At 34.5% G+C, this 14,819-nt stretch overlaps 1 protein-coding gene across 2 annotated transcripts in view; it reads left to right on the top strand.

Moving 5' to 3' along the window:
- SPOPL (speckle type BTB/POZ protein like) overlaps positions 1-14,819 on the top strand; it is a 79,856-nt gene that overhangs the window by 57,490 nt on the left and 7,547 nt on the right. The window contains exons 6-8 of one of the 2 annotated variants that reach the window (XM_047082986.1): positions 3,063-3,153; positions 3,321-3,376; positions 4,750-4,872. In XM_047082986.1, coding sequence (XP_046938942.1) covers positions 3,063-3,153; positions 3,321-3,376; positions 4,750-4,872 — 270 coding nt within the window. Of the gene's footprint in view, positions 1-3,062; positions 3,241-3,320; positions 3,377-4,749; positions 4,873-14,819 lie in introns of both variants that reach the window. The other variant, XM_047082985.1, reaches the window with a different exon arrangement.

Raw genomic sequence — 14,819 nt, 5'->3', positions numbered from 1 at the left:
AAAATGAAAAGTTGACAACCCTATTTCTGTCACCCAGATTTTTAAAAAGGATGCCTATCTATGACAGTCAAAAAGTCTAAGACCCACTATTTTAGTAGATGATATGAAATTGGACTATTGAAAAGTTTCTCACTGTGAAGCCAGTGTGAGGAATGGTTAGGTAGTTGATTAGAGTGGCAAAATTTATACACTGTGAACTATTGTAAATTCCTAGTTTTAAAACTAGTTTGGAGAATTGAGATTTTTTCAAACTAGAAATAATAGTCACCTCTATTCCACACTATTGGAGACCCAGATTTTCAGGGCAGTCATGTTTGATTAGAGTTTACACATGTTTATCTTTAGTCTGAATTATATTCTCACAGTTTACCTGAAACCAGATTTTAAAAAGAGCTTTCAAATAAGTGTTTCCTTTGCAGTATTTGTCAATTTTGAATATTATACCTTCGCATTTTTATTTTGAAAGAACAGCACTTAACTGTAGGAAAGAATCTCAGACTTTTTTCTGAATTTTTTACTCTAGGTTCCATGCAGTAAGAATGTTCATTACCTGTTTTTGAATATGTGCTAGAAAAAAAGCTAAAATTTTACCAATTTCTTAATTATAGGCATCAAGAAAATAATCATTAGAGTTTGTTCTGTATCAGTTTTTAATTAGGTCATTAAATTTGCCATATAAATAGTCCCTTGAATACCCCTTACAGTATGAAATGTTAATTCTTAGTTTAAATTTGTGGTACGCATAATAATGCTATGTAGATGTGTATGTCAGTAATATAACTTCTGAATTATGATGACATATGAAAAATAAAAATAAAACATCAGTGTCTATGCCTGATAAAAATGGCTGTAATTATTAATCATTTTATTTCTTCTGTCACTTTATTTTTGTAAGATTTTTATATTAAATATATTCTTTTGAGTTAGGATAATAGGCAATAAATAGAATTTAAGAAATCCTTTCCTAAATTAAATATGTTGTAACATTTTTATAAATCCACTGCATATTTTATGCACATAATTGAACTGATCCACTTCCTTCTGTCTTACAAATTTTTAAGAGTAGTGCTTGATAGGAACAAAGAAATACTGTCTATGTGATAAAAAACTGATCTCTAACTAAACCTTCAATATCAACACCAACATTTTTAAAGTATCATTAAGTTATAGTGGATGGTGTAAAAGAGCAATCAGGTAAGGATTAGTGAAGCTTTTTTTCTTATGTGTAGTCATTTTAGAAACAGTTTCAATAATTAAAAATTTAATAGAATAGAGAACCTTTATTACTGGATTTTATTTATTTGTTTACACAATATCTTGGTTCCTATATTTAGAAAATCATCTGACAAGATTGTTGTAATAGATCCTTTTTGAGCCATAACTGCATCAAAGTAGTACTACTGATTTTAAAATGTATCCAAAGAAATATTTGTGTACTGCCAAGAATTAAAAAAAAAAAAAAAAGGAATCTGATAATTACATGTCTAGCCTTCCTTTGGTATTGAATGAAGTGTGATTGATTGACGCATTAGTTGCCTTCTTTGATCTCCCTTTGAAATCTTTTTATAAAATAAGTTGATTGGATTAGATGATTTCTATATGTATGATTCCAATTGGTTAATAATGCCAGTTGGAAAAAAACAAAGTGGTTAATAAAAATATCCTCAGAAAAATAAAGTTTTTCTTTAGAAGTATCCATTCATTCCCATTTGATACATCAGGGTGAAGGAGCACTTCTGAGATTTAATATTCTCTAAATAGTTTATTGGGCTATTATTATGCTGTGTTATTAGCATGTTAGTAGTTTGGTCTAGTTTATCCATTTACAATTTACATTTTCTATGTAGTTTACTTTATTGGTATGTGTCCTTATTTATGCCTATCATTATTTAATAAAAGCCTTATGAAATGTTTTTCAATTAATATAGTTTGCTGCATAACAAATGACAACAAAACTTAGAAGCTTAAAACAGTAGATAACTAACATATAACAGTAATGGTTCATTTACTCTGAAATATTTGAATTACTAGTTGAGTAGTATTTTCTTGTTTATTAAATGCAACATTAAATTTCTAATATTAGTAGCATACTTTTTTAAAGTTTTATTTATTTAAGTAATCTCAGCACCCAACATGGGGCTCGAACTCACAACCCTGAGATCAAGAGTCATGTGCTCCTCTGACTGAGCCAGCCCGGCTCCCAGTACCATACGTTTTCTTAAAAGTGATGCACAAGACTTCACCAGTAGTGTTTTAGGATTTTATTCAGTGTATAGTCTTTTCTAATGAGAGAAAATTTAATCTATGTTATATTGAAATCTTTATAAAACCAGTGTTTTCATCATACTAATTTTATTATTTCATAGATAAATAGAAGGTCTGCAAATAGAACTAAATTGTATTTGTACTGTTGATTATTATTATAAAAGATTTAAATGAATTTTAATAAGTGTGATTGCTTTTGTGGGAATTCTTGTACTTTACAATTTAAATTAATATTACTAAATATTTAAATCAATTTTACTGGAGTCGAAACATGTAGGAACTACGCTTAAATACTTCCCAAATTGAATATCACAGATTATAGTTTTATAACCTTTTTTAGTACTATAAAAAGTCCTTGTGAGTGTGATGCCATGTATATTACATATGTAATAGACTTTAAATGTTGATAGGACTGTGGTGTAAGTGAGAAAATAAAAATTAAAGAAATTTCTTGCTTCACCTCACAAAAATGTCTCCTGCTTGTTTCAATTTGATATCATTTTATGACTTTTATTTTGCTGAGGAGTTTTTTTAATTACTTGAATAACCAAGCATTCTAACCAATCGGTAAGCCATTTATTTACATAAAATGTTACTTGAAAATGATCAAATTTGTTTCTATTTTTTTTCTATGTTCTTTAAATTATATCCTTAAATTTAATTCCCAAGAATTAGTGTTTTTAATCAGTATTTTGAATTATCCCAATAATTCTAATGATAAGAAATTTAAGTATAGACTTACTAATTACTGATACTAATTTATAAAAGTGTTTTTCTTGCTGTCCATTTTTTATTAGGTGAGTGTGGTCCAAGATTCAGTAAATATATCAGGACATACTAATACAAATACTTTGAAGGTGCCTGAATGTCGACTAGCAGAAGATTTAGGTAATCTCTGGGAAAACACAAGATTTACAGATTGCAGTTTTTTTGTGAGAGGACAAGAATTTAAGGCTCATAAATCTGTACTTGCAGGTACTTACAACTTTTGGGTAATATTGTACATTTCTTCCATAAATCTGTACATTAAATAATGATGCTTAATGTTGTTACAGCTCGATCCCCAGTTTTTAATGCAATGTTTGAACATGAAATGGAAGAAAGCAAAAAGGTAAACATCATTTAAAGGCTAATATTTAATTTGTACAAATGTAGAATAGTGGAATGTATATTTTGAAAGTAATTGTGCATGGTCTTATTGTTACACTAAAATTTCAGAAATAGAAGTAGAAAGGGAAAAAGTATGTTCTGTAGTAGAACAGTAGATATAGCCTAATGTGGGTGAATATTCCAAATAATAACTATTTTGATGTCCATCTAGTGGCAAAATAAATGAGTAGTTTTTATCCAAAAGGGTGGTTCTGGTCCATAGCTATTTGAGATCTCTCTACTTAAGGTGTTTATTCCTCTTTTCTAAATTATACATTGATTTTGGAATTTTTTTTTTCTAGAACAAAAATAATGCCACTAAAATAAGAAATATTAAAAAAAAAAAAAGACAAATCACAGTAGTGTTATTATATATTTAATCAGTATGTTACCTCTTTGGTTTTCCCAAATGTTTCTCTGTCACCTGTCATCTTGAAATGTAGTCAGGTTAAAGATCAGAGATTGATTCTTTGCTGGTTGCATTACATGTGAGCCTTCATGCTCTAACGGGACCACTCCAAAGTTCATTTATGTGGCTCAACTTCATTCTTTCTGTAGAACTAAAGGCTGAAATACATAGCTGCTTTCTTTCCTTTGATTGTTGGTCAACCAGGTACTATGATTAGCCTTCTGACCACTTTCACATAAGGAGACGTGAATAATTTCAAATGTTATTGTCAGCAAAGGGTCAGAAAAATTTGGTATTGTTTAGTGTTAGATATTTAGCTTCATTGATCCCATGAGAGAAACCAAATACAAAGATGTAGGAATAAAAAAGGAATTACTACTCTTTGGACTGGAGTATGTTTCAAGCAAAGAGGTAATGCCAGTGTATAGATAGTATGACATGCCATTTTTGCCAAAGGGAGAGTTGCGAGGTAGTGGACTCTGGAAGTATCTCAAATACCTGACCCTACTTTTGCTGAAACCCACTGGTTACAGAGTTTTAGGCATTGTACTACGACCTCAGAATTCAACAAAGAAAAAGTTAATAGGTATCTTCTTCTAAGATACAGGTTAGAAATTGAACATACGTATTTTGTTTGGCCTAAAGACCTTAATTTGGTTTTCTTTTTGTTGGTTTGTTGTTTTACCCTTTTTAATTGAGATATTGAGGTTTTATATACCCACATGGTAGTGCTTGACTCGGTATACTTCTCCTATAAACCTGCTTGCTTCACTTTGCCTGCTTAGGTTACTGAAGATTTACTTACCTCCATTTTAAAATAGAGTATTTGAGTGCAAATTTAGTTAAATTATTGTCAAAGTTTCTCTTAGGTTCATTTGTGTGTGTGTGTTGTTTGAGTATAACTTTTGTGTTGTTTTCAATATCAGAATCGAGTGGAAATAAATGATGTAGACCCTGAGGTTTTTAAAGAAATGATGAGATTCATTTACACAGGGAAAGCACCAAACCTTGATAAAATGGCTGACAACTTGTTGGCAGCTGCAGACAAAGTAAGTAGGTCTAAAGCGCTGAAAACTGTACTCAAGCTTGATGTATCTAGAAAGTTATCGTCAAATGAAAATCCTAAGTAACTTGAAATGCTGAGGAATTAATTTATACTGTTTGTAGATGGCTCTTGAGTGTATTATGAAATAGCATGCAATGAGATGATATGGAAATGAGATTTTTTTAAATCAATAAGGCATATAAATATCTTGAGCCAGTTAGAATATATGAATAAAATAAAATAATGAAATAAAAAAGGAAAAAAGTATTGGCTTTTTTCCTAACTTAATTGCCTGTATTCAGAGATATATATTTTTTAACATGATAGCATAGAAAGAGAAAAAATAATGCTAATTTTATAATATTCTTTTGTAATGGTTATTTCTTAAAGTTTCAGAAGCAATGCAAAAATACCAGAAAATCTCAAAGCCAGTAGTTTTCAATCCTGAAAGCACATTGGGAGGTTTTCTTGAACGTTTTGATGTTTATGCTTCTGTCCATATAAATAAGTTTATGAGTATGCCTGTCTATGCACATATGTACATGTCTTTATGTACACATACACATATACCACATAGAGGGTAGGGAAGAGAGTACGATATTGTACTTGTTTTGCAAAATATTGCCATTGGAACCATTACCAAGCCAAGAGTATATGGAATCTATTCTTTCTCTTTCCCCCACTCCCAAGTTGTTTAAATTCCAGTTAGTTAACATACAGTGTAATACTAGTTTCGGGTGTACAATATAGTGATTCAACCATTCCACACACAAGTGTTCATCACAAGTGCACTCCTTAATCCCCATCACCTGTTTAAACCATTTCCCCACCCACTTCTCTTCTAGTAACCATCAATTTGTTCTCTGTAGTTTAGACCCTGTGTTCTTGGTTTACCTCTCTCTCACTTTTTTCCCCCCTGTACTCATTTGTTTCTTAAATTCCACATATGAATGAAATCATATGGTATTTGTCTGAAATCATATGGTATTTGTCTTCCTGTGACTGATTTATTTCTGTTAGTATAATACTCTGTAGTGTCATCCATGTTGTTGCAAATGGCAAGATTTCATTCCTTTTTATAGCCCAGTAATATTCCATTGTATACCTATACCGCAACTTCTTTATCCATTTATCAGTTGATGGACACTTGGGCTGTTTTCATAATTTGGCTATTGTAGATAATGCTGCTATAAACATGGGCGTGCATATTTTCCTTTGAATCAGTATTTTAGTATTCTTGGGGTAAATATCTAGTAGGGCAATTGCTGAATCATAGGATAGTTCTATTTTTAATTTTTTCAAGAACCTTCATACTGTTTTCCAGAATGGCTGCACCAGTTTGCATTCCCACCAACAGCGCAAGAGGTTCTCCTTTCTTTTTTTTTTTTTTTTTAAATTTTTTTTTTTTCAACGTTTATTTATTTTTGGGACAGAGAGAGACAGAGCATGAACGGGCGAGGGGCAGAGAGAGAGGGAGACACAGAATCGGAAACAGGCTCCAGGCTCTGAGCCATCAGCCCAGAGCCCGACGCGGGGCTCGAACTCACAGACCGCAAGATCGTGACCTGGCTGAAGTCGGACGCTTAACCGACTGCGCCACCCAGGCGCCCCAAGAGGTTCTCCTTTCTGAACATCCTCACCAACACCTATTGTTTCCTATGTTTTTGATTTTAAGCCATTCTGACAGCTGTGAGGTGATATCTCATTGTAGTTTTGATTTGTATTTCCCTGGTGATGAGTGATGTTGAACATCTTTTCATGTGTCTGTTGGCCATCTGATGTCTTTGGAAAAATGTCTACTCGTGTCTTATGCCCATGTTTTAATTGGATTATTCTTTTTGGGGGGTATTTTGTAGGTTCTTTATATATTTGAAATATTAACCCCTTACTGGATATATCATTTGCAGATATCTTCTCCCATTCCATGGGTTGCCTTTAGTTTTGTTGATTGTTTCATTTGTTGTTCAGAAGCTTTTTGTTCTGATGAAGTCCCAAAAGTTTATCTTTGCTTTTGTTTCCCTAGCCCATGCAAGAAAGAAGTTGCTGCAGCCAGTGTCAAAGAGGTTACTCCCTGTGTTCTCCTCTAGGATTTTTATTGTTTCAGGTCTCACATTGAGGTCTTTAATCCATTTTGAATTTATTTTTGTGCATGGGGTAAGAAAGTGGTCCAGTTTCATTCTTTTGCATGCTGCTGTACAGTTGCTCAGCATCATTTGTTGAAGAGACTATCTTTTTTCTATTGGATATTCTTTACTGCTGTGTTGAAGATTAATTGACCATATAGTTTTGTGCTCATTTCTGGGTTTTCTACTCTGTTTCATTAATCTGTGTGTCTCTTTTTATGCCACTACCATACTGTTTTGATTATTATAGCTTCGTAATATAATTTGAAATCTGGAATTGGGATATGTCCAGCTTTTTCTTTCTTTTTTTTGTAAAGAGAGAATGAGCATGTGAGCGTGTGAGCAGGCGATATGCAGGAGGTGGGGAGAGAGAAAGAGAGAGAGAATGAATCCCAAGCAGGCTACATGCTCTGCACAGAGCCTGATGCGGAGTTAATCCCATGACTGTGAGAACATAACCTGAGTTAAAATGAAGAGTCGGACACTTAACCAACTGAGCCACTCAGGTGCCCCTAGTTTTGCTTTTCTATTTCAAGGTGGCTTTGGCTATTTGTGGTCTCTTGTGGTTCCATATAAATTTTAGGATTCTTCTATTGCTGGGAAAAGTACTGTTGGTGTTTTGATAGGGATTGCATTAAATGTGTAGATTGCTTTGAGTAGTATTGACATTTTAGCAATATTTATGCTTCCAATCCATGAGCATGGAATGTCTTCTCATTTCTTTGTGTCATCAGTGTTTTATGGTTTGCAGAGTACTTTCACTTCTGGTTAGGTTTATTCCTGAGTATCTTTTCATTTTTGGTAGAGTTGTAAGTGGCATTGATTCCTTGATTTCTTTTTCTGCTGCTTCATTATTGGTGTATAGAAATGCAACACATGACTATACACTGATTTTATATCCTGCAACTTTACTGAATTCATGTATCAGTTCTAGTGGTTTCGTTGTGGAGCCTTCAGATTTCTATATAGAGTATCATGTCATCTGCATATAGTGAAAGTTTTACTTTTTCCTTGCTGATTTGGATGCCTTTTGTTTCTTTTTGTTGTCTGATTGCTGTGGCCAGAACTTGCAGTACTATGTTGAATAAAAGCGGTGAGAGTGGACATCCTTGTCTTGTTCCTGACTTTAAGGGAAAGGCTCTCAGTTTTTCCACATTGAGGATGATTCTAGCTGTGGGTTTTCATATTATGGCCTTTATTATGTTCAGGTATGTTCCCTCTAAACCTACCTTGTTGAGGGTTTTTATCATCAGTGGGTGTTGTACTTTGTCAAATGCTTTTTCTGTATCTATTGAAATGATTGTATGGTTCTTATCCTTTCTTTTAATAATGTGGTGTATCACCTTGATTGATTTGTGAATATTGAACCACTCTTGAAACCCAGGAATAAATCTTACTTTATTGTGGCAAATGATTTTTTTAATGTATTGTTGGATTCTGTTTGTTAGTATTTTATTGAGATTTTTTGCATCCATGTTCATCGGGCATATTGGCCTTCAGTTCTCTTTTTTAATGAAGAATTTATCTGGTTTTGATATCAGGGTAATTCATTCATCAGAATGAATTTGGAAGTTTCCCTTTTCTATTTTTTGGAATAGTTTGAGAAGAATAGGCACTAACTCTTCTTTAAATGATTGGTAAAATTCATATGTGAAGCCATCTGGTCCTGGACTTCTGTTTATTGGGAGTTTTTTGATTACTGATTTAATTTCTTTGCTGGTAATCAGTCTGTTCAGGTTTTCTGTTTCTTCCTGTTTCAGATTTGGCAGTTTATGTGTTTCTAGGAATTTATCCATTTCTTCCAGGTTGTCCAATTTGTTGACATATGGTTTTTGATAATATTCTTTTATACTTGTGTTTCTGTGGTGTTATTATTTCTCTTCTCTCATTTATGATTTTATTTTGAAGTCCTTTCTCTTTTCTTCTTGGTAAGTCTGGCTAGAAGTTTATAGATTCTGTTAATGTTTCCAAAGAACCAGCTCCTGGTTTCATTGACCTGTTCTATTATTTTTTGTTTGTTTTGTTTTGTTTTAGTTTCTGTATTATTTATTTCTGCTGTAATCTTTATTATTTCCCTCCTTCTGCTGGATTTAGGCTTCATTTGTTGTTCTGTTAATGACTCCTTTAGGTGTAATATTAGGTTGTATATTTCAGATTTTGCTTGCCTGTTAAGGTAAGCCTGTATTGCTATATATGTCCCTCATAGGACCACTTTTTCTGCATCCCAAATGTTTTAGACCCTGGTGTTTTCATTTTCATTTGTTTCCATGAACTTTTTGTAGTTCTTCTTTGATTTCCTGTTTGACTCATTCATTGTTTAGTAGCATGTTTAACCTCCATGTTATTTGTGGTCTTTCCAAATTTTTTCTTGTGGTTCACTTCTAGTTTCATACCATTGTGATCAGAAAAGATGGATGGTATGATTCCAGTCTTTTTGTATTTGTTAGGACCTAATTTGTGGCCTAATCTGTAATCTATTCTGGAGAATTTCCCAAGTGCATTTGAAAAGAATGTGTATTCTGCTGTTTTGGGATGGAATGTTCTGAATATATTTGTTAAGTCCATCAGGTCCAGTGTGTCATTCAAAGCCATTGTCTCCTTGTTGATTTTCTGTTTAGATGATCTGTCCATTGGTGTGTGGGGTATTAAAGTTCCCTACTATTATTGTATTCTTATCAATTAGTTCTTGTATGTTTGCTATTGACATTTATATATTTGGGTGCTTTCATGTTTGGTGCATAAATATTTACAATTGTTATATCTTCTTGTTGGATTGTCCCCTTTATTATGATATAATACCCTTCTTTGTCTCTTGTTACAGTCTTTGTTTTAAAGTGTAGTTTGTCCGATATAAGTATTGCTACTCCAGCTTTTTTTTGACATCTGTTTGCATGGTAATGTTTTTCCATACCCTCACTTACTTTTTTTTTTTAAGTTTATTTATTTATTTTTGAGAGAGAGAGAGAGGGAAGAGCAGAGAGAGGGAGAGAGAGAATCCCAAGCAGGCTGTATGCTCTGTATGGAGCCTGACGTGAGGCTCAATCCCATGACCAGGAGATCATGACCTGATCTGAAATCAAGAGTCGGATGCTTAGCTGATTGAACCATTCAAGTCCCCCACCATCCCCTCACTTTCAATCTGCAGATGTCTTTAGTTCTAAAATGAGTCTGTTGTAGGCAGCATATAGATAGGTCTTATTTTTTATCTATTCTGACCTCCTATGTCTTTTGATTGGAGCTTTTAGTCCATTTACATTCAGAGTAATTACTGATGGATATATATTTACAGCCATATTATTACTTGTTTTGCTATTGTTTCTGGAGATTTTCTATGATCCTTTCTTGTCTTTGTCACTTTTGGCCTCTCCTTTGCACTCAAAGTATATCCTTTAATATTTCTTGCAAGAACTGGTTTAGTAGTCACAAACTCCTTTAGTGTTTGCTTGTCCGTGAAACTCTTTCTCTTTCCTTCTATTCTGAATTGTATCCTGCTGGATGGAGTATTCTTGGGTGCAGATTTTTCCCACTCAGCACTTTGAATATGTCGTGCCACTGTCTTCTGGCCTGCCATGTTTCTGTTGAGAAATCTCTAACTACCATTATGGGTCTTACCTTGTAAGGAAAGATGTCTTCTGTCTTGCTGTTTCTAAGATTTTTTTCTTTATCACTATACTGTGCAACTTAATTACAGTATGTCTTGGTGTGGGCCTGCTTTTGCTGATTTTGATGGGAGCTCTCTGCCTTCTAGATCTGTATGTCTCTTTCCTTCCCCCAGATTAGGGAAATTTTCTGCTATTACTTCCTCAAATTTTCTGACACCTTTTACTCTGTCATCTTCTAGGATTCCTATGATACAAATATTACATTTCATGGAGTCACTGAGTTCTCTAACTCGATTCTCAGGTTGCATAATTCTTTTTCTTTTGTTCAGTTTTCATTATTTTCTATTTTGTCTTCTAGGTCACTGATTCATTTCTCTGCTTCTTCCAGTTTGCTGTTCATTGTATCAAGCCTGTTTCTAATCTCATTTATTGTATTCTTCATCTCTGATTGATTCTTTTTTAACTCTTTTATCTCTGTGGTAAGAGTCTCACTAACTTTTTCCATTCTTTTCTCAAGCCCAGTGGGTATCTTATGTTCATTACTTTAATTCTCCATCAGGCATGTTACTTATATCTGTTTCACTTAGACCCCTGGCTGTGACTTCATCTTGTTCTTGAATAATTTCCTTGTCTTCTCATTTTGTCTATGTCTGCCTGCTTCTGTGTTTAGAAAGGCCATTAATGTCTCCTGTTTCTGAAAGTAATGGCCTAAGTCATGTTCCCAGGGCCTGATGCTTCAGAGAGTTCTTCAGATATGTGCTGTGTGAGCTCTCCTATTGTGTTTTGTTTGCTCTATCCTTCAGGCTGATTGTCTACAGATGCTCTCCTTGCCTGCTGTAGGCAGTGTTTGGTACCTGGCCTCATTGTGGAAAGTTTTACCTAGATGTGCTCTGATCTGCTTGTGAAATGAGACCTGATACAACTTTATCCAGAACTGAGGCCCTGCAGAACTCATGGTTAGATATAGTATGGGCAGGGCGTTGTTCAGGTCTCTCTGTGCTGGGACTGAGGGAAGCTTGACTGAGAAGGGCAGTTCTGCCTGAACGCAGGGGAGTGGAGCTTGTTGTAAGCAAGTTCAGCAGCCAGTGCCATCCTGTGCTGTTTCCTGCATGTGGCTCTGTGTTTATGCTGAGGGGTTGGGGAAGTAACTGGTGCTGGCCAGCTCCTTTGTTCTGGGAGAAGTGTCTCCATGAATGCTGCCTCTCAAGAATGTCCTCCTAGAGGAGCAAATAATCTCCCCCTGTTTGTCCCAGATTTTCTTCAGGTTGCTGTTTCATTCTGTCTGTTCCTGGCTTGTTTGTCTGCTTTCCTTCCAGGAGCAGAGCAAGCCCACTTACTGACCTTTAAATCTCTAGGCTTTAATCTCCACGTGTTGCAAGAACTCATGAAATTCAGCTTCTCTTATTTTGCAAGCCAATATTTTTGGGGAAACATTCTCCTTTATATCCCCCTGTATGCTCCTTTCTCTCGGGCCCTTCTCCATGACCATGGCTCCTCCCCTCCACAGCACCCATGATACATTTCTCCCCTAAACCACGTCTCCACACTTCCTACCTTCTTCAACATCGCCTCTTCTCTCCCTTTAGTTGTTAGTTTTGTCCATCTTCTGGTTTATTTCTGGCGTATTTTGGATGATTTGGTAGTTATCTAGTTCCATTCATGGGACAAGAGGAGCCTAGGGTCTACTTACTCTGCCACTTTCTTCTTGAGCTGGAATCTATTATTTCTCTCTTTCTTTTTTTAATATTTATTTATTTAGAGAGAGTGTGACTGGGGGAGAAGGAGAGAGAAAATCCTAAGCAGGTTCCATGTGTTAGCGCAGAGCCCAATGTGGGGCTTGATCATGAACTGTGAGATCATGACCTGAGCCGAAATCAATAGTTAGACGCTTAACCCAGCTGAGCCACCCAGGCAGCTCTGGAATCTATTATTTCTTACAACTGCACATGAATCTATAACTGTCTTAATAAAAATTTAAATTAAAAAAATGACATTTGTAGTAGTATCAAAAATATTAAACATATAGGCATAAATCTGAGAAGATCTTCAAGACTATACCAAAAATTACAATATATTGATAAGTGAAATTCAGGTACTACTTAAATAAATGGAAAGGGAAATTTTGTTCATGGATTAGAACTCTCAATATTGTTAAAATTTCAGTTCTTAAAATTCATTAGTAGAACCAACATGTCTCTTGTAGGTTTTGTGTGGGGTTTTTTGACAAATGAATTTTAAATTTATGTGCAAGTGGGAGGACCTAGAGAAATCTGATAACTTTGAGAAAAGAAGGTCAAAATAGAGGACTAACACTGCGTGATGACAAGACTTATTATAAAGCTTCAGAATTTAAGACCATGTTGTATTGGTGACAAGATAGACAACTCATTTGAACAGAATGGAGAGTATAGAAATAGGCTCTCGCATATCTGGATATCTAATTTTTTTTTTTAACGTTTTATTTATTTTTGAGACAGAGAGAGAGAGAGAGAGCATGAATGGGGGAGGGGCAGAGAGAGAGGGAGACACAGAATCGGAAACAGGCTCCAGGCTCTGAGCCATCAGCCCAGAGCCCGACACGGGGCTCGAACTCACGGACCGCGAGATCGTGACCTGAACCGAAGTCGGACGCCCAACCGACTGAGCCACCCAGGCGCCCCTGGATATCTAATTTTTGATGAAAGTGCAAAGACGATTCAGTGAAGAAGGGATAGTCTTTTCAGCAAGTGGTGCTGGAACAGTTGGATACCTATATTCCTGAAAAAAATGAACTTTTTATGTGAACTTCACACCAAGTACAAAAAGTCATGCAAAATTGATTTTAAACCTAAAATCTAAAACTTCTAAGAGAAAACATAGGAGAAAGTCTTTGTAATCTTGTGTTAGGCAAAGAATTCTTAGCTATAAAACCAAAAAACAATACATAAAAGAAAAATAGACAAATTAGACTTAAATAAAATTTTAAAACTTCCTCAGAAAACACAGAATAAAAAAGACTAGCCGCAAACTAGGAGAAAATTCTTTGCAAAGCATATATCTGATGAGCACCTTATATTCAGAATATATCTGCTAACAGACTTTTGTATATAAACTATATAAAGAACTCTCAAAACTCAACTATAAGAAAACAATGTTATTTCTAAAAATAGAGAAAATATTTGAACAAACACTTTCTGAACTAATGTCAGTTAACGACATCAAAAGATGCTCATCACCATTAGTTACTAGGGGAATGTAAATTAAAACCATGACATATTTCTACAAATGTATTGTAATAGATAAAATTACAAAGACCATACTAAGTATAGTCAAGGATGTGGAAGAATAAGGACTCTCATACACTGCTGATGGAAATATAAAATGGTAACAACCATTTTGGAAGATTGGCAGCTTCTTAAAAAGTTTTTACACTTGGGGCTCCTGGGTAACTCAGTCAGTTAAGCATCCGACTTCGGCTCAGGTCATGATCTCATGGTTCATGAGTTCAAGCCCCTCATCAGACTATCTGCTGTCAGCACAGAGCCTGCTTCTGATCCTCTGTCCTTCCCTTCCCTCTCAAATATTAAAAAAGAAAAAATGTTTTACACTTGCCATCTGATTCAGTGAGTCTACTTTATCTAAGAGAAAAGAAAGCATATTCCCATACAGTAACTTATATGAATGTTTATAGTCGCTTTATTTATAATAGCTAAAAACTGGAAACACCAATTGTTTATCAAGAGAGGATTGCGGAAACAAATTGTGGTATGTCTGTACACAATGGAATATTATTATTCAGCAATAAAAAGCATTGAACTGCTGATAAAATGGTAGTGACATGTATGAATCTCAAAATAATTATGCTGAGAAGCCAGTCACAAATTATATGATTCCATTTATAGAAGATACCAGAAAATTTAAACTACAGCAGTAGAAAGCATATCAGAGGTGTGGCCTGAGGTGGGGTGAAAAGGAAGGATTATAAAGGGGTAGGAGGAAACTTTTGGGGATGATGATTATGTTCAGTGTCATGAATTAATGATGGTCATATGACTGTATAAACTTTATTTGCAGTTTATTGTATATCAATTATAAATTTTCAGTAAAGCTGCTAAAGTCGTAATAACTAAAGAAGTGGTTATCAAAATGATTTGTTGGCTTTTTATAATTCATTCTTCAAGATTGAGCAGTGGCAACAGACAGTGTACTGGCTGGTACACTCTGGTGTTTAAAATAGAGAAGAGAAA

Source organism: Lynx rufus, unplaced genomic scaffold, assembly GCF_022079265.1.
Source record: "Lynx rufus isolate CCGP_SWC_20201006 ecotype Redwood Valley unplaced genomic scaffold, mLynRuf1.p SCAF_2, whole genome shotgun sequence".
NCBI lineage: Eukaryota > Metazoa > Chordata > Mammalia > Carnivora > Felidae > Lynx > Lynx rufus.
This window is presented reverse-complemented; position numbering and strand designations above follow the sequence as displayed.